General features: G+C 44.8%; 1 protein-coding gene across 1 annotated transcript in view; it reads right to left on the reverse strand.

Annotated features, from left to right (window-relative positions):
- FCHSD2 (FCH and double SH3 domains 2) overlaps window positions 1-23,847 on the reverse strand; it is a 194,536-nt gene that overhangs the window by 17,452 nt on the left and 153,237 nt on the right. The window contains exons 11-12 of the mRNA XM_025202070.1: window positions 22,665-22,781; window positions 19,952-20,056 (exon numbers count right to left, since the gene is read on the reverse strand). Coding sequence (XP_025057855.1) covers window positions 19,952-20,056; window positions 22,665-22,781 — 222 coding nt within the window. The remainder of the gene's footprint in view (window positions 1-19,951; window positions 20,057-22,664; window positions 22,782-23,847) is intronic.

The following is a 23,847-nucleotide window of genomic DNA, read 5'->3' on the forward strand; positions in this document are numbered from 1 at the left end:
TTATACATGGGAATAAACCGTGGAGGCGGAAGGGGAGAGGGGGCTTTATTCCTCCTCCTGTGATCGTGGAGGAAGCGCAGCATCGAGAATCCATTTAAGAGTGTATTAAAATGCTGACCTCTCCTACACCAATTGTAATAAAACTTAGTGTAAAGTACATATCTAATATGGATATAAAGATTTTGCAGGGATTTTGAATACTATATTGTTTTTGCTTTATTGTGATACTGCTCTGGATCATCAGTGATCTTACTTTCCATACCAAGAGAAAACAGAAGATTGTTAAGACTAAGAGGAAGTTTTAGCTAAACCTGCTAGAAATTCAACTGACTAAAACTGTTCTGCACTGGGGAACTTTCTTGCCCTTATCTAAAAACAACAAAGGGGCAACTGCAAGGCTGTCTCAAACTAATTATATAAATTTTATTTTTAACAGAATCTAAACAGATATAGAAATTAAAGGAATTTTCTTTAAAAAACTATGGAGGACCTAAATGAAACAGTGAAGCTCAGCAGAATCTGCGCGCACAGTGGTAGGTATGCAGGTTGGGGGAAAGAGGGGAGGTCAGTGAATACTTTCTATGGGAAAGGCCAAAGCCAGTGAACCTGGAAGAGTGTGTTTTTCCAGTTCATGTAGCCACCTTCCGGATGATTAATTTATACTGTTCTCATGTGCAAATGTTATCATGGAGAAAACAGTAAATTAAAAAATGTACAATATGCGCTATCTTAATCAAGCTTCAAAGAATATGGCTTTAAATAGAAGAAGAAAGTATAAAATACTCCTGACACTGTATAAACTGAAGATGGATGCATAAATCTATTTTAGATCGGAAAATGAGATGCTCCCAATTCATCACAGCCTTAAGCATATTTTCAAATGCTGACAAATCACTTTGACCCGAGCTCTTGTCTGAACTTTTGTTAACATTCACAAGAACTATAGAACAAACAGAAGTAAATGTGAGAATAAATCTGGAATCTCTAGGTCTGCCAGACAGATTTATAAGCCTCTAATTCAAAACATGGATTTAATAAAGAGTTCTCTCGATTATTCTCAGAACAGCCACTGAGAGAAATGGTGTCAGAGGAGAGGTTAGAGACATTATGATTTGGTGAATTTTGCAATTTTAAGGGATGTGTCATACTCATTGTTAAGGTGTCCCCCCCCCCAATTTTGCGTGCATCTAAACACACTGTGCACACAAAGCTTGCATACATAAGGCAACGATAATTTACCTGAATCAGAAACCCCCTTATGGGGGCACCTGTTTAGTTAAAGAGTACATAAATCAATTCATCTTTAAAAAATTCCTTTCCAACCTGAAGTAAAGGGCTCTTAAACTAAAAGCACAGTGTCCTTGCAAGAAGGCTGTGCCAACGTAGAATCACAGAAAGTGAGGGTTGAAGGGATCTCAGGAGGCCACATCTAGTCCAACTCCCTGCTCAAAGCAGGACTAGCCCCAACTACATCATCTCAGCCAAGGTTTTGTCTAGCCAAGGTAGGACCTATCTTAGATAGGACCAGGTGACAACCAGGCAGATAGGAAGTGATTCATAAATACCCAAAGAATCCCTTCTGGTGGACAGGCTCTTATGTTGCTGCTGTGGGTATCCTGGGTTAAACATGCCTAGAAAATGTTACAGTGTGCATAGTCTAGCTTTTTAACTTGTTTCCATGAGAGATGTTAGTTTCTACATTAGTTCAGGTAAGTTCAGCATCTTCATCAACAACCTGGAAGATAAGATGCAGTGTACCCTCAGCGAGTTTGCAGATGACACCAAGCTGGGGGGAATAGTAGATACGCTGGAGGGTAGGGCTAGGATTCAGAGAGACCTGGACAAATTGGAGGCTTGGACCAAAAGAAATTTCATGAGGTTCAACGAGGACCAGTGCAAAGTCCTGCACTTCAGACGGAGCAATCCCATGCACCAGTACAGGCGGGGGCTGACTGGTTGGGCAGCAGCTCTGCAGACAAGGACCTGGGGGTGACAGTGGACAAGAAGCGGAACAGAAGCCAGCAGTGTGCCCCTGTTGCCAAGAAGGCTAATGGCATCCTGAGCTGCATTGGCAGGAGTATTGCCAACAGATCGAGGGCAGTGATTCTTCCCCTCTATTCAGCACTGGGGAGGCCACATCTGGAGTCCTGTGTCCAGTTGTGGGCCCCCCACTACAGAAAGGATGTGGACAAATTGGAGAGAGTCGAGCAGAGGGCAAAAAAAATGGCTGGGGGCTGAGGCACGTGACTTGTGAGGAGAGGCTGAGGGAACTGGGCTTATTTAGTCTAGGGAAGAGAAGACCAAGGTGGGACTTAACAGCAAGCAGCCTTCAACTCCCTGCAGGGGGGCTGCAAAGAGGACGGAGCTGGACTGTTCTCAGTGAGGGCAAATGACAGGACAAGGAGCAATGGGCTCAAGCGACAGCAAGGAAAGTTGAGGTTGGATATTAGGAAAAACTCTTTCACAAGGAGGGTGTGGCAGAATGCCCTCCCAGCATCTTCCCAGATTTTTTTTGCAAAAATGTTGCTGGTCTAATAAAAGACATCATGTCTACTATGAGTCCTGATTAACAGACCCTCCGTTAGGTTTCTCCTTGCTATTGTGTCTTCACCCGTCTCAATGTGGTCCTGGTCACTGCAGTGGGCAGGCAGCCCTCCCTCCACCTGTTTCAGGTAACCCTGAGTTATAACCTGAGCTGGAGGCATTCCCGAGGGAGGCGGAGCCTACTCCACCTTTTGTCAGTTTCCCCGCCTCTGTGGGTCACGTGACTAGTTCTCTCACTTGTCTCTCAACCTGGTTGCCTGGGTTACCCTAGCCCCTATTGTTTGGGAAACTTACCCCATGGCAAGGGGGCAGGAGCCCAACACCACCAGGTGACCAGTATTGCTTTTTAAACCGATTGGTTGGCATCCAAAACACCTGCCTGATTGGACCTGGAAGGTGAGGTCACTTGATATACAGCTTGCAGTACAGCAGTGGCATAATCAATGGCTTCCAGGCCACACTGTTTGCTCTAAGGTTATTCTTTGCTGCTGCTCTATCCTGTATCCTACCCCAAGCCTTTCTCCTGTACCAATAAAGTTCTCCTCCAAGCATAGCGTGGGAGACTTATTGGGAGAGGGATTGGGTTATGCCTTGGTGCCCCCTTGGTCCAGCTGACTAATGGAGGCTCTGCTTTTTTTGCTTCAGGCTAAAGGAAGCACCCTAAGTTCTAGCAGTGGATCGAGCACCCTCTAGGACTACAAGGCCTGCGTTTCCCAGGGGGCGCAGGGCCAAGAACAGTCCAGACCCTGGGTGGTGGCAGCAGTACCCCCAGGCTCATCCAGGAAGAGGGTCAGCCGGATGCGAGGTGACCCAGGGAGGCACTTGGAGCCTGGCAGGTGGTCAGGTGCAGTGAGGTGGGTGGCTCAGCGCAGGAGCACCCCTTATGGGCCCACCACAGAGGGTAGTACAGCGCTGGAACAGGTTTCCCAGAAAAGTGGTGGAGTCTCCATCCTTGAAGGTTTTGAAGACCTAGCTTGACAAAGCCTTGGCTGAGATGATGTAGTTGGAGCTGGCCCTGCTTGGAGCAGGGGGCTGGATTAGATGCGACCTCCTGAGGTCCCTTCCCACCCTCACTTTTTATGATTCCATGATTAACTGGCCATGAATTACCTCCAGCTCCCCTACCTGTGTACATGCTTGACTAAATACTTAGCAAATGTTTTTTTTCCAGGACACAAACTTGTATGGTTTATTCCAATGTGAACAAACCTCTAAAAGTATTTGCAGGATTAGCTTTAGCCTTCATATGAAAGTTGCACAGATGAAATGAAACTGGTTATGAGTGAGGTTTCTTTCTATTTCTATAAGGCTGGTACTAGCCTTAGCATGGACACACATTTATATATCTTCCATATGCTAACAGCTCTATTGGTATAAGCATATTTATAGAGGTATAACTGTGTTCAAACTAGATCGGTTACACTGTTTTAACTATACCAATACAGTCAAGGTCTTCCAGCATTTTAATATAAAAGCAGCTTAAAGAAAATGAATGAGCCCTTCAATACTAAAACATGCAACAACTCAGTTTGAAGCAGCAAGGTGCTGCTGTGAAAGTGGTACAAGAGGCACTCTTCCTTTTGGAAGGGAAGATTTTTGCAAGCTGGAAAGCTGACCTGGCTGCCCCCTTGAGAGATGTGCCCTGAATACTAGGAAATCACAGGGTAATGAACTCCCACAATTCCTTTTTTTTTTTAATAATTGCATTTGATATGAAAATTGAGTGAAAACAAATATATTAAAATGTGAAGACAAATGCTGTCATTCCTGCCTCATTTTACAGTATTACAGAAGAAATTTAAGATTTTTCCCTGCTTACTTGTCAAACCTACTGCACTGGAATGAGGGCATGAACAGACCAAACAATTATACTGATTAAAAAGCTGGGTGCAGGAAGGACTCGCTTTATTTCAAGTGGATCTGTCGTAGCCATTACATCTGGTTGATCTACCCTGCCATATGTGGAAGGTAAACTGTAGTAGCTTAGCAGCTACTTCATTCTGGTATAAGCTGTCTGGTTTAGCCTCAATTACTGGGGGGCAGGAGCGGATACCGAAAGCAGTTACAACACATCAGCTGGTAGTGCTCATAAGTGCTAAGCCCCATCCTGTAAAGCAGTATAATGGTTTTGTCCTACCACAGGCTGGGAGATAAAGATCAGCTATTGTTAGATGATAATAGCAGGACTTTCAGGACTGCTGTATCTCCAAACACAGATGGATCTAATTATAGACAAAGGGTTTTAACCACTGCATCCTGCAGCTTAACATTTACCTTATGAAAGCTCTTCCCAGGAGATGGATAGGGAATACTTCCTGGTATCCTTTGTGCTAGGGGTAAGCATTACTTGTGGATCGTGGGAGCTCTAATCAGGGACCTAGCTTAGCTGTATTTCCTATACCCTAAACCAACTCTGACGGATGCTTCAGCTTCTGGTCCTTTTGACTAGAAATGGACTCCAGCAGTTCATTTGACACCGATGCCACCCATATTTCAGTGCCTTCATTAAACCTCAAGGCATGAAACAGGTATTTCCCCGTAACTGTTAACTGCTCAGAATTAAGACAGTTCCAGACTAATTTCACAACTCTTAAACCTTCATGAAGGCTGATAAATAGTCATCTTAGCAGCACCCATAGGCCCAGCTTAGTTCTTCCTGTTGTCTTGGATGATGATGGTTATGAGGATACACAGGGCTGAAAACTGAAGATAAAAAGCTATCTTCTCTTTCTAATGCCCTTTCCACGTATGCATTACATGGAAGAATCATAGAGTTACAGAAAATGAGGGTTGGAAAGGACCTCAGGAGGTCACATCTAGTCCAAAGCAGGACCATCCCCAACTAGATCATCCCAGCCAAGGCTTTGTCTAGCCGGGTGTTCAAAACCTCCAAGGATGGAGAGTCCACCACCTCTCTGGGTAACCTGTTCCAGTGTTTTACTACCCTCCTTGTGAGAAAATTCTTCTTAATATCTAACCTCAACTTTCCTTGCTGCAACGTGAGCCCACTGCTCCTTGTCCTGTCATCTGCCCCCACTGGGAACAGTCCAGCTCCATCCTCTTTGCAACCCCCCTGCAGGGAGCTGAAGGCTGCTATTCAATCCTGCCTCAGTCTTCTCTTCTCCAGCCTAAATAGGCCCAGTTCTCTCAGCCTCTCGTTAAAAGTCATATGCCCCAGCCCCCTCACCAAGAAGCAATAATTGTGTTTATCTGCTGTTCTAGCCTGAATTAAAGAGCACTCTCTGGATCTACAGTCTACAAAAAGCCAAGTGTTCATTTGCCTCTCTCAAACACCTTGGTAGCCAGTCTCTTGAAATAGCTTCTTTTGAAGTGGTGAAAAAAGCAGGAGCAGAACTCCAGAAAAGACAACCTAATGTATATTCCAAACCCCTGGTCTAGCATCACAGTGTGAGATCAGTTTGGCATGAGTGTCAATCATCGAAGTGAAAAAAGGAAAGATTGCGTCTCTGCACAGCATCTTGTAAGTTAAACCAGAGCCCCCTAGCATCCCAGATGCTTGGCAGCCCTGGGCTGGGCTGGGCTCGGCTCTCTGCTCCAGAGAACAGGGTTAGTACCACCCCTCTGCTCCCTGGCTGGAGCTCTGCGGGAGACTGCAGACAGCAGGGTCTGCCTGGCTTCCCCCTGCCCCACCTCCCCCTCGCTGCTCAAGCAGGGATTCCCCCTCCCATCTCCCACAGCACGGACCCCAGCCAGCATGTGGTATGCTAGCTAATGCTGAGAGGGGAGGGGGTGTGTGTCCAGTTTCACAGAACAATGTCCGCTTAGGTCTCCATTCCTTCTTTGGAAAAAGCTGCTTAAGAAGAGCCTGAACTAATGAAAGAGGCTTTTGTTTTGCTGATAGGCTGATAACACTGTGGTTTTATCAGCCCCCCTGCTGGTTTGTAGCCCTGTCAGTTTTGTAGACAGGGTGAGGGAGATTGAAAAGCTCAGTACGATCAACAGATGCATGCATTGCACACCCCACTTTGCCTCAGAGTGCTAGCCCACGGCTGGGGTCTGGCTCCCGCCCCTTGAGCAGCCAGTGGGGGAAAAGCCTGACAGTGCAGGCCAGAGTAGGGATTTACACCCCTCCCTAATAAGAGGTCTTGCCAGGGCCTGGCCACAACCCCCCTCCATCAGCTCAGCACTATGGAAGGGAAAGGAGGGCTGCTCTAGTGCCCCCCACCGGCTTCTGGCCTGAGCCACTGCAGGCATGTGCCTGCATTTCTTCAGTCCAGAGGGGATGCCTGTCCAGCTACAAACCGGTTCAGCTTAGCCAGGTTAGACTAATCTGCAAAGATTGAATCAATTCAGGCTTATGATTTTTTAATGTCTGCCCCTAGCCCTGAAGACACACAAGTCTACTTCAATGCCATAAGACATTGCAACTTTAAAGGACTTTGTTCTAAAACACTAACTCATGCTTGTTCATTTACACAGAATAGCTGGATTATTGCAGGGCCATTAATTCATAAATAAAATTTACTGTGTAGATGAAATGAATGAAATAACCATGGCAGTCAGAACCAGGCTCTACTATAAAAGAAAAGGAATAAGCAACCTTGCCACTCACCCCGTTTCTTCCAACTGCAAAGCCTCTATACACACTTCTCTTACCCTACTAAACCCGTGCCTAATGAGCTCTGTTCTCACAGGACAAGGGACCTGGGCTTTTCATTTTGAAAATGTATCACACTATAAAAGAAAAAAAAGTTCATGAACACAGAATATACTTAAGTATTTGTGCCCAGACATAAGAAGAAAAGAAACCATAAGAAACTATCCTTAAATGTAGAGCTGGAGGAGCTTTACTTTAGCAAATATCTTACTCTTTGCAAAAATAGTTTTGTGAGAGAGGGCAAAACTAGCAGCACATTCAGACAGAAGTCAGCATATAGTTTTGGCCAAACCTTTAAAAAGTCCCCACATTTTGATGTTTCAGACTATAACATTTTTCTTCCCAAACTGTGAAAATTTAATAGAAACTGTGCAAAAGGGTGGAATTCTAAAAACACAACAGGGCAATTGAACATATGGTTTCACCAAGAAAAAAAAAACCAAAAATCATCCTAAGGTAAAATAAGTTAAAACTCTTTTTATTTTTTTCCAGTTCAGCTAGCAAACTAAGTAGTCAATTATTTACATAGCTCTTGTTGAGACCAAGCATTAAAAAATATGTAAAAAGAAAAATAAACTACAGGGATGTTGTAAATATCTCATATTTCATTTTAAGCCGATAAATCAAAGTTCAGGTTATGTCTGAAGCAGTGATTTTCAACCTCCTTAAACTCCAGGCACCCCCTCAGAAAATGCCAAATTTTAATTTTCAGCCATTTTTTGACTACTGAAAAATAACAGAGCAATTTCCCCATTGCAAACAACTCAGAAAATCGACAAGTTAGAAAATTTCTGATGCTATGGATTCCTGTTTGAAATCTCTGGGTTTAACACATGCATTGTATTTGCATATGTAGCAGTACTAACACTGAGTGGCAAGCTTGAAAGGATCACAAGGCACCCCTGTGTGCTGTGGCACACTAGCTGAAAATCAGTAATCTAAAGGAAGAAATGCACAGGTAAGATGCCCAATACATTTTAATTCTGCATGGGGGTGATGTCATGTATTAAGTTAGGGAAGGACACTCCAAAAGAGAAGTTTTTCATATAAAACAAAGAGCCTCTGTGCTTAGTTCAAAATGGTACTCAGCTAGGAGGACAGCAATACAACCAGCATCTCTGTAACACTGCCGCAGCAAGCTATGATACTGTAGAGCAGGGAAATATTTTGCTAAACCAGGGACGGGCAATTATTTCGGGTGGAGGGTCACTTAATGAGTTTTGGTGAGCTGTTGAGGGCCACAAGGGTAGCCCTGCCCCTTGATAGGTGCCCTGCCCTCTGGTTGCCACCCTGCACCTGGAAGTCCTGTCCCCTAACCCCTGACCTTTGCCACTGGAAATCCCTCCCCTTCTCCTGAAAGTACTCCTTTTTTGGGGGGGGGGGGGGGGAGGTGCCATCTTGGAAGTGGAAAAAAAACAAATCATATACTAAAAGTCAAACATCTACTATAATGTATTTCAATTTCATTTCAAAAAATGTTTTTGTCCTGATACGTGCTCACGTAGCGTGTATAGAGGCAATTGCATAATAGGTCAAAAATAAAGTCTTACTCTTGTACACATGGTGTGTGTGTGTTGGGGGGTGGGGTCTGGGGTATGGTTGGGGGTGTGTGGTAGGGTGTTGTGTGTGTGTGGGGTTAATGGAGGGATATGGCTGTGTGCTGTGCTGGCTGCCTTCCCTGCTCCTTGGCAGAGTCCCAAGACCTGAATGTGGTGGCATGGAGCAGGGAAGGCAGCTGGCTCTATCATGCAGGTCTTCCCCGCGGTGGTGCACGAGTCTGGGGAGCTGTATGTGAGCCCCGCACGATAGAGGGAGGCCGGCCTGGCTCTGCTCCTTGCTGCCACGTGCAGCTCCCGAAACTGGCTGGAGCTGCACACTGCTGAGTGGCTACGCCTGCGTGGACCACAAGCACCCTGAGGGCCTGCTGCAGCCAGCGGCGGGGGTTGTGCACCATGGCAGGAGTTCCTCACCCCGCCTCCCCACACCCTGTCCCCATGCCCCACACCCTGCCCACCTGAGCTCCATGATCCCACTGGGCACAGGCCCTGGATTCCTGCCAGCCCCACACTTTTGCCCAGCTGCAGCTGCCCTACCTGCTGCCTGCAGCAAGCACTGTAGCAGGGACACAAAGAGGAGCCGCTGGAGGCCAGGGAAGCCAAGCAAGTCCCCCGGCAGCTGCAGCAGTGGCCCTGCCCAGAAACTGTGCATGCCAGCTGGGGCTGGGGCCATCCTGCACATGAGGGTGGGAGCAAAGTGCACAGGCTGGGCGGGGTACAATTAATTGGTGGGCATCCATGGGATGGATGAAATTACCTGGTAGGCTGGATCTGGCCCGCGGGCTATATTTTACCCACCTCTGTATATACCCTATATCCAGACATATAAAACAAGACAAGACTTCTCGATTTCTGCACCCAAGCTACTGCCTGACTGAATCAGAAGTTACACTTGAGCAGAAAAGCTGGCCCAGCTGAGAGAGACAAAGAGATGCTCGGAGCAGCGCTTGAACTATCAGTGTTAAATTGTCTGGCACTGTCCCCTCCAACTGTGACCTGTATGGAAGGTAAATCAAGGGGACCTATGATTATGGATTTTGTGGACTAGTGAAGAAAAAAAAAGTAACCTGGGGTCTTATGAAGAATCAATGACACATTTTCAACCCAACTGTGGAAGACATGGGAGACTTCTGCATTAATCCTATAAATTTGCAGGACTCCATTTATCTGCTTGATATTATTCTGCCTGATTGCAAGGAGCAAAATCAATGGAAGCTGCAGCAGGGTGTGTGGGGTGGGGTAGGACATACAATGGAGTAACAGGTCTGAGCCCAGAATCAAAATCCCTAAGACATTACCTAGAAAGCAAGAGGTAAGTGAATGCCTGTGGTTGGAAGCAATTCTGAGACGCAGGGGCACAGGGAATAGCGCAGAGGCTGTGTCTTCCACCCCAGGAAAAAGATATTGTGGGCTGAGTGGAACACACCAAACCTTGCAAGGAAAGAATAGAGTTTAGGTAAGATTCATGGCTGCAGGCTTTCTTTGTTAGTTAACCCATTTCTCTAACTCAAGCCTTCCTGCTGACTAATAAATAACACTTTGTTGGAAAAATGCTCAATTCTGCAGCTGCACACATCTGAGCGACAAACTCCTGTGCTGCAGGCAGCCAAGCCAAGTGGGCCTCGATGAAAGTCATCGTGAGAAATGCTGCTAAAGAGTGGCAGTCGCAGGCCACCTCTTAGGGTGACTGAAGCCCTCCAGACCTATTGCACAGAAGGATGTTCTCACAACACTGCAGTGGGTAGCAAGGCACAACACACTCTGGCCTATGACATTTGAACTGATTTATACCTGCTTGTGTGTGTGTAAGACTCTCCTTCAAAGGAAACTAACTCCTTTCTCCTCCATTTGGAAGCAGAGACCGTCTTCCACAGTTCCCACTCCCTCAAAGTTGGAGGAAGCAAAGGGGTTATGGTTGTGTGGTATGCTCCGCTAGTCATCTTGTGACTTCTCCACACTAACCTTGTGCGATTCACTTTTCTAAACTGATCTGTTGGAGAAACTCTGCTTTCTGTTCATTAACATTTTATTGGAATACAGATGTCCACAGAGTTGCAAAACAGGTCTTAAAATAGTTACGAAACACGGTAAAATATGACAGAGTTATTTTTCCTTTTAGAGATGCAACCACTTGTATATTTTTATAGCGATCAACTAAAACAGAACATGCCAGCAGTTCCAAATCCTTTTGGTACACTGCCAGCTTTGGCTACTTTTAAGTCTACACAGCACAGCCATTAGTTAAACTGATGTTACTTTGGACATTCCTCAGCCGAATGATTTCCTCAGCATGAAAAGCAAAATGGACCCTTTCAAAAGGGAAGCTTTATAAATGGAACAGCTGAAAAATGAACGACCACGGTGCAAGAGTAATGTGCATTTACTTCTACTTCCAATATAAATATGAACTGTGATTAATATCTTGCAGCAACATTGATACCACGATGAAATACTGGCCCTTTACGAGAGAAGAAAGCTCTTTTCAACAGTTGTATTTATGTGTTCATTTATAAACTGAACAAGCAGAGCTGCAGCTTTAAACTGGTTTCTTTCACTTTCTCATTTTTTGGCTGTCACTATGCAGTAAAAACCTATTGCCAATTGTATCATAACTACCTGAAAACAAAAAGGTTAACTGTCTTCCAGGTCTTCTGTAACATTTTAATCATGGTGCCAACAAACCTAGGAAAAAGCTGTTTTTCCCAAAATCTCCCATTTAGAAAGCAAGCGCACAGGATGAACAGATAATGAAGACTTCAGAGATGTTAAAGTTTTAGCGCAAAGATTACCAAACAATATTTCCACACCTACATCTATTTGCCTATATAAAGACATTTGTACTGACAAGAGTAGCAGTTAAAGCATATGTTTTAATTTTAAAAACAGAATGATATGAAGGCAAATGAATTAAATTCAGCATTTCAAGGAGATGATGGATTTGAAAAAAGACAGAACTGGAAAGATCATCCTTTCTAACGTTAATTTGCATTGAGACAACCGACATACAAAAAATATAAGACAATATTTCACCAGTTAAATCTTTCCTTTACTGTACACTTTTACATTTTGTTATCTGTATTTCATTGTTAGCTCCTACTTTGTCTGCAGCAAAAACACAAGCTCCCCTTTCCCCACAACACATTTCAGAAATAATCAACTTTTAGCTGCTGAATACCTCCTGATAACAAATCATTCACCTTGTTCTTATCGATCCATGTAATTCCCTGAAGGGCTTCTCACCCAGTTGGCAAACCTGTCTCTATTCTGGTACCAAAAATATAGCATTAAATATTTAGCTGGGACACATAATCCACAAGCTTCTCGTTAATGGTAACTGCCCAGGAAAAGAGTAAGTATTGGAATGTATCCCTGCCAGCTATTATCAGTCCTCAAATGCTAAATTTTTGGAGTATTATCATCAGAGTTTCTAATAATTGGCTGTGATAACTGAACAAGTACTGCATATTTGTTTGTTAATGCAATGCCATCATTTTGACCATCAGTTTTATGAGATTAGTTATTCTCACTGCTGGCTCCCATTAAACCAACTCAAAACTTATCAGCTACAGAGATCGAAGTGGGGGAGGGTTTGGATTTTTACACCAGCCATCAATTTGTGACCAGCTGGAAAGCCTGGAAGATCACACGGACTGTTTTTGGGAAGGCAATTTGTTTTCTTAGAATTACTCTTCCGAGCACCATCTTCCTCAGCAGAGTCCTAGATGGCAGCAAGTGATATTTCCACAAATGGATTTTTCTGATTCCTTTATTCCATTTCATTATCTTGGTGGAAGTAGGTGGAATTTGATTTCCTCACAATGATTATGAATAGAGAACACGGCCACTTCAATCAGCACCACGGCAGAAAGATACAAAAACAAAAGCACGGAAATAGTAACAATCTGATCGCTGAAACGTAGACACATGACTTGAGGTGCAGAAAACCATGAACAGCACATCATTAATAAGCTACATCCTGTGATATAGCAGGGGTGCAGCTAGCAAGGCAGAATTGTTACCCCCGCACCATAATCAAATTTCATGACCTAATATAAGTAAGGGGAAAACAGTCCCCCACTTACAATCAAAAATGGATCTAAGTGGTGTTTGGCTCTATTAAACTCTTGAACTAATCAAGTGAAGTAAACAGCACCATAATGAGTCTTAATCAAATCTAATCTGGTGCAAATACTCTCCTGACAGTTGTAGATGTCCTAATTATGAGACAAAATGTATCACTTCATAATTAACTAGAAACAGGATTAACTGCTATGCAGTCCCTGCTCCCCTACCGGAGCACAGGGCGCTCAGCACAAAAAGGTATTCTCCTATCACTGCCAAGAGAAGTTTCTTCAGCTCTGCAACCAGGTCTGGTACCTAGGGACACATAACAAAAGGCAACTCCGTGGTAAAGCACTATATAACCACTGTGACAACAGTCTGTTTAGGAGACAGATGTTCACATCTCTGAAAAAGAGAATGGGGCGTCCAAGTGAATAGCTGCAAATTGCGCTACCTTTTACTTCTTTCTGCAATAGAGATCAGTAGATATAGTAAAAGCCATTGTCAAATGGAGAGGAAAAATTAAGATAAAAGGACGCAGCCTGGGGGGGGGAAAAGTTATTTTAAGGATGATCTGATCTATCAAAGTACGTGAACTAAGAGCCACGTATTGCTCAGAAAGCTTCATTAAATGTTGTCAGAATGAGCACATAAAATGCAGTAGTTCTGGGCTGCCACCCTTTGTTAAGTACAAAGGATCAATATAAATAACTTATTCTCCTACGTGATATTTATAAGACAAAAGAATTCAGAAGCACTGAAAAAAGTGAGTTCTTTCCAGGCACATATGCTCTACTCTCTTCTATTTAAACCAGCAAGCCCTTTCCCTTATATGGCCTTTTTCCTTTTTCACAAACTAGAAAACTTTGACGACCTGTTAGGTAAGAGGGGGTAAGACTGCAGATGGAAAGATTTAATTTAAACACATGAGTCTCAGTGTAAGAGGATGAGCTGCTTTCTGCTGCTAGCAGGTCCCCACTTTGCAATGTACGGAGCATGCTCCTCACCCAACTGCTTCAACAACAGCTGAAGGACCCCAACTTATGTAAAATACTTGTTCTTTACAAAATGTTTTTTCACTTGTGAATAAAATGCAAGTTTTTGCAGACTGTATCATGCTTGCAGAAGGATCATAACAGATGACCTAAGACTGAAAGTGGGTCTTAATTACACACACAGAGTTCAAGCCTGCAAGGGGCTGCGTGGGGCTGAGAGGAGCCAGAGGAGGGTGACCGGAGGCAGGGAATACAGCGTGCATGTGAGCGTGCAACCATACACATTTCAGCCAGGCAGTGTGGAGACCAGCTCCTGCAGCTCCCTCCAGGTATGTGTATGGGGGGAGAAGGGAGCGGGAGGCAGACTGAGGCCCCCTTGGTGAGGGAGGGAGTAGGGCAGGGCTGGCGGTGGGGCTGTGGGCACTGTCCAGCTGGAGGGTTACATGGGATCTGGGACCGGGGTGGGAACAGGCAGCTGCAGGGCTCAGCCGGGAAGGAGCTACGGGTGGTTTGTCTGGTGGGTGGCTCCACGCTGCTACAAGCACTCCCAAGGAGGGAGGCATGGCGGGGGGCACATGACCCCCAGATATGTGCACAGAGTAAAGGCAGATGTGGGCTGTCCACTGTGGCTCGGGGCTCCCTGCCCTCAGGGCTTCTGCAACAGAGTGGGGCAGGGAGTCTCGGTGCTGCTGCTGGGAGTCCCACGTTGGCCATGCTGCCATGGTGAGACACCCCCTGCCTGCCTGGCAGCAGCGGGGGGCACAACTCTGTGCCTGCCGCTGCTGCTGCCAGGAGGGGAGAGAGTGCCTCGCCATGGCAGCATGGCCAGCATTACAGATGCAAAATCAACTTTTGTTCATCAGTTTGTTCCTATTTAGTTTCACTTCCTGGTTCCAGAAGATTGCAAATGTTTGGGTAACCGCTGCTAAAGGGGACTGCAATTCTGTCGCAAACATGTCTCCACTGAAAATGTACACTGATGCTTGAGATTTTTCTAAGGATGGCCAGCTTGACACGACTGTTTTCACTTAACCCTAAGTTACGAGCCTAACGTGAGTGGCATCAGTGCATCCCTTTAAAAGATTTCTGATAAGGTGAGAGAGTCCTACTGGGCAGGCTTAAAAAGAAACAAAAGTAAAAACTCTTCCAGGCTCAGTTTCTGAATTCTGGTAATTCTTTTTAGACTATAAATAAATTCTGTAGTCACATGTAAGGTCACAGACACACGAACAGTTTACGTATGCATCATTCAAGAACCTGATGAGAGCACTCTGGTTTCTTTGGAGTATACAGTAGAAAGTACTCATCAAGAGAGAAGGGAGAAAGAGTCAGAAAATTATCCACCCACTGAAGGGTTCTTAGGCTCGAGCACTTGGCACACCAACATCTTTTGTAAAGCAGAATACAATCTCAGCACTGGGAAGGTAGAGAAACCTCTCAACTACCAAACGCAGTCTGTGCAGAGGAAGCAGACGAGACGGCAGAAATACTATATAGTGTTGGTTTCATATCAGACAGTGCAACACATCTCGTCAAGAGCAACATTTATGCACTCTAGTCTCATCTACACCTCTCTCATCTTGCCTGAAAATGATTCTCCTATTTTGCTTTCTTCAACTTTTATTTTTCCTCCAACCTTCAGCTACATAGGGAGCAAAAAGGTGGCACAGGGTAGCATAGGACCCCGACAAGACAAACTAGGGCAATTAGTGACAGATAGTGGGGACAAAGCTGAGCTCTTCAATGAGTTTTTTTGCCTCTGTATTCCTGGACTCGGATCAGGACAAATCTCCCAATTGGATCATAGACAGGCACAAAGGGGAAACCAGCCCACCAGCTGTTAGCACCGACTTAGTGAAGAAACACTTAGAGGGGCTGGATGTGTTTAAATCAGCAGGCCTGGATGATCTTCATCCAAGGGTGCTGAAGGAATTGGCCAGTGTCATAGCAGAGCCACTGGCACAGTTGTCTGAGCACTCGTGGTGCCTGGGTCAGGTCCCAGAGGACTGGAAAAGGGCCAATATGATTCTTATTTTTAAGAAGGGGAGGAAGGAGGATCCAGGTAACTATAGACCGGTTAGTCTCACCTCTATCCTTGGGAAAACCTTTGAAAAAATGATTAAGGATCACATTTGTGGGAGTCCAACGGGGAGAGAAATGCTAAAAGGCAACCAGCAGGGATTCATAGCAGGTAGATCCTGCCTGACTAACCTCGTTTCTTTTTATGACCAGGTCACAAAATGCTTAGAAGCAGAAATCGAGGTAGATGTCATCTGCTTGGATTTTAAGCAAGCCTTCAATACGATATCTCATTCTATTCTCACAGATAAACTGAGCGACTGACACAGATGATGACATGGTCAGGTGGGTGGCAAATTGGCTTAGGGTCGCACCCAGAGAGTGGTGGTGGACAGGTCAGTATTGACCTGGAAAGATGTGGGCAGTGAAGTCCAGCAAGGCTTGGTCCTTGGACCGGTGCTGTTCAACGTCTTCATCAGTGACCTGGAGGCAGGCATGGACGGCACTCTGCCCAAATTCGCAGATGATACCTAATGATGGGGTAAGTTTAACACGGCAGAGGGTAGGGAATGAATCTAGGCAGATCTGGACAGGTTGGAAAGGTGGGTGGAACAGAATAGGATGCAGTTCAATAAGGACAAATGCAAGGTGCTGGCACCTAGGAAGAAGGAATCACCAGCATGCTTACAGGCTGGGGGATGACCTTCTCAGCAGCATGGCAGTGGAAAGGGATCTCACTGTTGACTCCAAGATGAACATGAGTCGTCAATGTGACAAAATGATCAGTAAAGCTAACCGCACTATCACACATTAGCAGGTGCATGGTGAACAGGTCCAGGGAGGTGATACTTCCCCTTTATGTGGCATTGCTCAGGCTGCAGTTGGAGTACTGCGTCCAGTTTTGGGCGCTGCACTTCAAGAGGGATGTGGACAAACTTGAGAGGGTTCAGAGGAGGGCCACTCATATGGTTGGGGGCCTGCAGGCAAAGCCCTATGAGGAGAGATTGAGGGGCTTGAATCTCTTCAGCCTCTGCAAGAGAAGGCTGAGAGGTGATCTTGTGTCTGCCTACAAACTCATTGGGCGGGGGAGGGAGGGGGGCAGCAAGGAATAGCAGATGCTCTGTTTACCAGGGCACTCCTTGGAGTAACTAGGAACAACACAAACTGACGGAGAGCAGATTCAAGTTAGACACCAAGATGAACTTCTTTACCGGAAGGGTTGCCAGAATCTGGAATGGGCTTCCAAGGGAGATGGTGCTCTCCCCTACCTTGGCGGTCTTTAAGAGAAGGCTAGACATGCACCTGGCTGGGGTCAGCGCTCTTTCCTGCCCAGGGCAGGGGGTTGGACTCGATGACCTGCTAAGGTCCCTTCCGACCCAAACATCTATGAAACTTCATTCATTATTTAGCTCCACATCCACAAGACGCGTTTGGGAATACAGCTTGTATGAAAGAGGTGGTGTTACAACAGCAATCTAAATTTTCTGGACCCTGGAGAATCAGGTAAGTTATTCTGCATTTACTTCATATTAAGTCAGGTCCACCTAGAATCTGCAACTTCCTTCTTGCTCTCCTCCATTCAGTTGTATGCAATCTCTTGGCTGCCTTGGCCAACTGAACTTGTGATTTCATCTTGAGCTCTTTCAGCAAAGTCTCTCAAAGGAGCTGACCTTCTCTTGGGCAATTTTTTCAAAACCTACTTCATCTCTTGTCTCAACACCTTGCACATATCTTCACTGTTGATAACCTTTGTATTAGCTTGACCCTGAGCTCTACTCCTGGTTCCCACATGCTCATGATTTGAAAATCTCATTGTTTACCACTATCTGAATTCCACTCATGTATGGCGCTGCCCTAATGCCATTTCTGCTGAAATTCAGCTTTCATTTTTTCTTATCTTGACTGCTGCACCTCTCCTCTTTATACCGGCTGCAGTTTCAGCTTCCAGTGTCCAACAGATGCACATTCGGTTGCTTATCTTTTTTGCCATGCAAACTACTCGAAAAAAAAGAATAACACTACCTTCAAATAACCATTTAAGGATTCAGTTACCAATTATCTCACTTTTAAAAACCCTCCACACATTGGTTCCAACTGAACCCAAAGATGTTGCTCATCTCCCAACTGGTACTAACCTCCTTTGTTTCTGCAAACAATTTTTAGTGTAGGACCCTTCTCTTCTGCAGTTTCTTGTTCTCACATTATTTTTGCCTGCTACTATTCCTGCCACTTTTGATCTTACCCAAAAACAATTCTCCCCTTTTGCTTTACTCAATTTTTATTTTTCTCTCCTGTGCCCGTTAGTCATTATTTAGCTCTGCATCCAGAAAAAGAGTTTGGGAACATGGCTTGTATGAAAGAAGTAGTGTTATAACAGCAATTTAAAACATTTCTATGAGTACAGCATGACATTATGAATGTGTTTAAAATAGATGGTAAACCTTGCCATCATTAACAAGGCAATCCTCTTAATGCACTTTTTCCTTCTTTCTCTCTCAAACTGCAGATCTCCATTCCGAAGCATCTTGGGTACTCTGAATATCTAACAGTGATTCTCAAATGGGGTGCTGGAGCACCCTGGGGTGCCCTGAGACCCTTTCAAGGGTGCCATGGGGTGCCATACAATATTAGCACTGTTAGGTGCCAACATGATTCACAAAATAAATAAACAGATTTCAAATAGGAGTCCACAGCATTTAAAACATTCTGCCAGGCTGTGTTGTGGGCTTGCTGTGTTCTTGTGATAGAAAAATTGCTCTATTACTTTTTCATAGTCAAAAAACAAGGGAAAACTAAGAGCTGGCATTTTCCGAGGGGCCTGCAGTCTACAAAGGTTGAGAACCACTGGTCTACTGATATGAGAAAGGCACGTACCTGAAATAATTACGTTTGCTCTATAGCTATAATTATGCGGCCCATGCAGTTGAAAGCCAAGCAGATACCGTACTGGTAACAAAAGGAGCAGGTAACTGGTCCTTTTGTTACCAGTACGGTTGTTTTGTTTTGTTTTTTTAAATCAGTGCCCAGGATTAGGCGTCTACGCAACTTAAGGCAGCCAGCCGGCTGATTTCACAGGCAGATCGTGGGGCTGACTGCCGTTTTTCGAGGGCTTATCATGGTGGGGCCACATGCCTCTGATTGGCTAGTGTCCCCTTCCCCCACCCCCAACTGAATGGTGGAGGGCTGTCCGTTGTATGGCCCCACCCCTCACTGCTGATTAGTTGAGGGCTATCTGTCATGCTGCCCCACCCCTTACCACTGATTAGAGAGGGGTGGCCAATCAGCGGCGAGGGGGCGGGGTAAGGGGAGTGGCAGCTATCTTGCTGACAACCCCTCTCCCCTCTTCCCTCCCAGTAGCCAGGAAGACTGCTGGTTCCCACTGGGGAGCCAGCATTTTATTTTTAGTAAGATTTTCCTCTCCCAACAGATTTCACAGAGATCACCTGATTTTGCAACTTCTGCAAAATCTGTGCAGTCACGATTTAGTTAGATCCCTACCCATAATGGTTAACTTTTAACACCATAACATGGCTTAGTTGAAAATCAAGACACTATTCCCTTTATTCCGTCTTTTCCTTAATCTAGGATGGGTCTCATTAACCTTCTACAACCTCTTCAAATGTATGTTTGGAGAATACAAAAATGCAGAGATAGCAGAAAGATTACTTCAGCTATTTTCCAATCTATAAATCAAATTCGCTGCTGCACAGTGCAAGTGAACATTTGTTAGCTGCTACAAAGATTCCCAAACCCTGAATGTGGATTTATGATTAACATTTGCCGATATTACATTTCTTTAGGTATGGGAAAACTATTTCAGCCTCAGGTTGTTTTACCAGCATTTTAACTTGAGAAGACAGATGCTGAAATTCTTACATTCTTGATCAGTGTACTGTCAAAAAAACTTAGTAAATTTAATCACTTGATCATCAGGAGGTTTTTATTTCATTCTTCATTGCTCATTTAATCTCTTGAGTCTTGCACTAAATTGATGCAACGATTTGAGAGGTCTGAAATCAAAGAGAAATGCCGTATCTTAAAGTCCCCTGATCCTTTGATGCTAGAAGCTTAGATTTTTACATGAAAAATGAAGCGTCTGTAATAAATATGCTACTGCATAAGGAGCCAAACAGCATGATGAATAATTTCCCTCTTACCTCGGCTTTGCGGATACTCTCTCTGGCTTCCTCTATTTTTTGTTCCAGTTCTGCTCGGCTTTGTTCAGACACCACAGGGCCATGGCACTCTAACTCCTCGAGTGTCTAATAGTAAGAGAAAGATGCCACATATTTAGTACATTCTTGTGCGCTGTCTGCTGGATTAATATTTGGGACAATTCATGGAGTTAAGGTACCAGAGTGATGAGTGGTAGTGCCCTACAGAGCGCGCACACTGCAGACTGAAGCAACAACTCATTTAAAAGCACAATCTCTTATGGAAAATAACACTATGGGATGCTTCAAAACCCTAGCAAAAGCTTCGTGCTGTAACAAGTATCATGATCCTGGAAGCCCATTCCATATTGGGTCTTATATCACCCTCACTCCCAGAGTATTAGTGTGATTCCCCGTAGTGCTAAGCGATATGACTAATAAGTGTCTTTGTGGTTCACTGCCTCTCTCACCCCTTCCCTGTGGGAAGAATTAGGGAGAATGGTGAATGCAGTGCATCTTCTCTTGGCATTTTTTGGATTGGGCAGGGTGTGTGAAGTTGATCAGTGAGTGTATCTTGTGCTGGAAAAGGAACAACATAAGCTTGTGATGGGACTCTGTTCCTGCAGGTGAAATTTCCATTGTGCCAGAGCAGCAGAGAAGTCAGCGACCATCTTCATTCCAGAACCTCACTCAACTCATTAGCTTATGCTGGGCCCATGGCATGAAAATGCCTTTAGAGAGGGGAACCAAGACCTTGGATTTGACTTGATACTTTAGGGGAAGTCCATATAGAGAGGAGAGGACAGATATCATGTTCTTGTGGTATCCCACAAGACTGAAGAGACTTTGCTGTAGCACTCAGTAGTAGCTGGAGTTTCCTAAGGGCTGATGCCTTCATGCCTGGGAAAACTAACTGCTTTAGTTCATATGGGGAGTGACAAAGGTACAATGTATTATAACTGAAGCCAGCTACCTTCTCTTCAATAATACCCTCTTTAAAACATAATTCCATAGCATTTTTCAACATTAATCCAGCAATAAAAGTAAAATGACAGAACACCACATTGTGTTTTAAAACATTAAATGGTTTGGACTGCTCTGCAATAATTTTGCTGTGGTCAATAGGAGCCATGCCTGCGTTAGAGTGGTTCGTGAAGACTTGCTCCTTGGGGAATGAATTGAGCCTCTCTCTACTATATGGATATACAGTCAAACACACCATCACTTGAATGTTTATTTATTAATATTTAGGCCTTTGATAATACTCTTTATATAGAGTTTAAAGTGTTACATAGGACTTATGAAGTCTTCAGTGACTGCCTTTCTTCCTGTGAGAAAGGCATCGAGTTGGTGAGAAGGATCCAGATTTAGAACTAACTTTGCACCTTGGTCCATCAGAGCCTATGTGCTCAGTACTTGAGTCACGAGGTAAGATATCAGGGGAGTAAGAAAAGGGAGTCTGTTCTGGGGGGGTAATTTATAGTGTATTAGTGAAGGCTGGCTGATTTCAGCCAATTGCATTTTTGGACCCGAGGATCTGCAACAGCATCATGAGCTGAGACTGACGAGAAGGTGGGAGAAAGGGTGCCCAGCCACAGAAAGTGGTGCTCGGTGAAATCGTAACAAACAGAAGGCCTTTGCGGTGGGCGAGTGAGAAAGCAGAACTAGGGCTGCAGGGTAAATGAACAGATAAGGGCAAAAAGGCAGGCAGCTAAGGAGGTTGGATGGGTCGTGAACGTGGAAGCTCAAGTTACTGAGCATTAACGTGGGAGATCATAGCTGTTGGTGGGGGAAAGAAGGGAGGGAGCAGGACTTGAAATTAGAGATGAGGCAGATGGGGAAGAGCTGGAAGAACCAGATTCAATCCTGTTCGAAAGAGGAAGGAAAGAAGTGTTGGATGGGGCAGGAACTCAAGAGGAGAAGCCTGACATTGTTCCTGTTCTCTGAATGTAGGAGGGAAGTTCAAGAGAAGAGGAGGTCTTCAGTAGAGAGTGCAGCTGTGGAGGGAGTGTTAGATCTGGAAACCAGAGAGAGCACGATATGAAAGAGACGTTGTAGCTGAGACGTGATAAATCTTCAAGGACAATCCTGATAAGGGAATGAGACGAGGTGGGGAGGACAGGCAGGGGGATATGTGAGAGATTAGAAATGGTAGCAGAAGAGAGGTGAAGGCAGTGACAAGGATAAGGTGCGACAGAAGCAGAGGACAGAGATGGAGGGAGAAGCAGGGACTGGAGCAAACGACACCAAAAGCAAAGAGGGTGTTGATGTGAAATGCGGATTTGTGATTATGGGAAGCGAGAGAAGATCCAGATGCAGGTGGGAAAAAAGAGCAGTTAGTGACAGTCTGAGCTAGAGAGGCATGGGTGGTAACAAGGATGGGCCAATGGAGCTAATGAAGAGAAGGAAGAGGTAGAAGTTATGATGCAGAAGAGCGCCATGGCTAACCAGTAGATAGACAAGATTAGAAGCAAGAGAATTTGAAATAGTCTAGGAAAGAAATGCTCATAGCAGCAAGTCTATCAGGCAGCTGGACTGTGTTGTCTCAGAAAGGAATAATAAGGTGGGACGGGGGGGTAAGCTCTGCCACAGGAAAAGCAGAAAGCAGGAGGAGAAACACGGATGAGAAGAGCTCCTTGGGGCTCCCCTGTTAGGCAGCAGGAAATGGCTCCAAAGTGCAAACAGACAAATGTAATACGATTTCTTTCCAACTAACCCGTTGATTGTGGATGATGTTTTTGTGCTCTCGTGCTACACGGGTGGCCCACTTCCGGGCCTCCTTGTTTAGGCTGTGCTCTTCAGTCGTTCCAGTTTCAGACTCCAGTTGTCGACTCTACAACGGAAAACAGAAAGTGAGCAAGTGCACTAAATGCTGAGGCTGTCTCTTGGTAAGAAAATATTGTTACTTCACCACATGACAGCTTTATATAGTTTGCATTTATCAGTCCCTTGGTATTTCCTTGCCTTGACTCTTGTTTGCATGAAACGAGACAACTTTCAACAAAAAAAAGCACCGTTTTTCATAAGCTCTGTCATGATTTCATGTTACGGAAAACTGCAAATATAAAAGCACATCAAAGTTCAAAAGAATTTACAATTTACTGTTCAAGACAAGACAGGTTTACCAAGGGGAATGAAGGCTGAATGTAGATTATTTTTAATGAAAGACATTCCTGAATAGAAGCAAGGTTTCTCCGGTGATATCTTTCCCTGTACTAATGGTAGAGTCGGGAGAGATGTTAGACAAACGTTTGGGCGCAAGTGCCCTTCTTGAGGTCTCGCTTCCTCCTCAGACCTGAAGAAGGGCACTTGTGCCCAAAAGCTTGTCTAACATCTCTCCTAACTATATTATTGGTCCAGTAAATGATAACCACCAGGAAAAAAAAGAACAAACAAAAAACCCACCCCAACCCACTTTGCTGCTCACGTATTTCCTGGACCATCATGGCTAGGATAACGTTCCAACTCTGCTGTCTACCTGAAGAGGAAACTGAAGCATCATTTACTAGGACATTATTTCCTGTAGCTGCATATGAAAAAATGTCTCATCGTAAATCACCTTTCATTTCTAAGGTGAACATGAACTTTATATAGTGTTTAAAAATAAGAATTTGATGCAATTAAAGCAGTGGGGGGGCTAATCCTTTTGGCAGACATGCCACAAATTAGCCCCATGCCCTCCCCGAGTGCCACTTCAATCCTCTTCTCCGGCCCAGTCAGCTGCTCTGCTTTCTGCTCCCAGCCTGATGCTCCGTTCCTGATCTGCTGCTTGGTTTTCTGTGCCCTGCCCAATCTACCACTGCTGCCTGTCCCCTCCCCAGTCAGTTGGCCACCCCGATCTAGTGGACCATTTAGGCTTCTTCCCTCCAAAATGGCTTTTAAACATACAGAGCAAATAT

This window comes from Alligator sinensis, unplaced genomic scaffold (genome assembly GCF_000455745.1).
Source record: "Alligator sinensis unplaced genomic scaffold, ASM45574v1 scaffold1008_1, whole genome shotgun sequence".
Lineage (NCBI taxonomy): Eukaryota > Metazoa > Chordata > Crocodylia > Alligatoridae > Alligator > Alligator sinensis.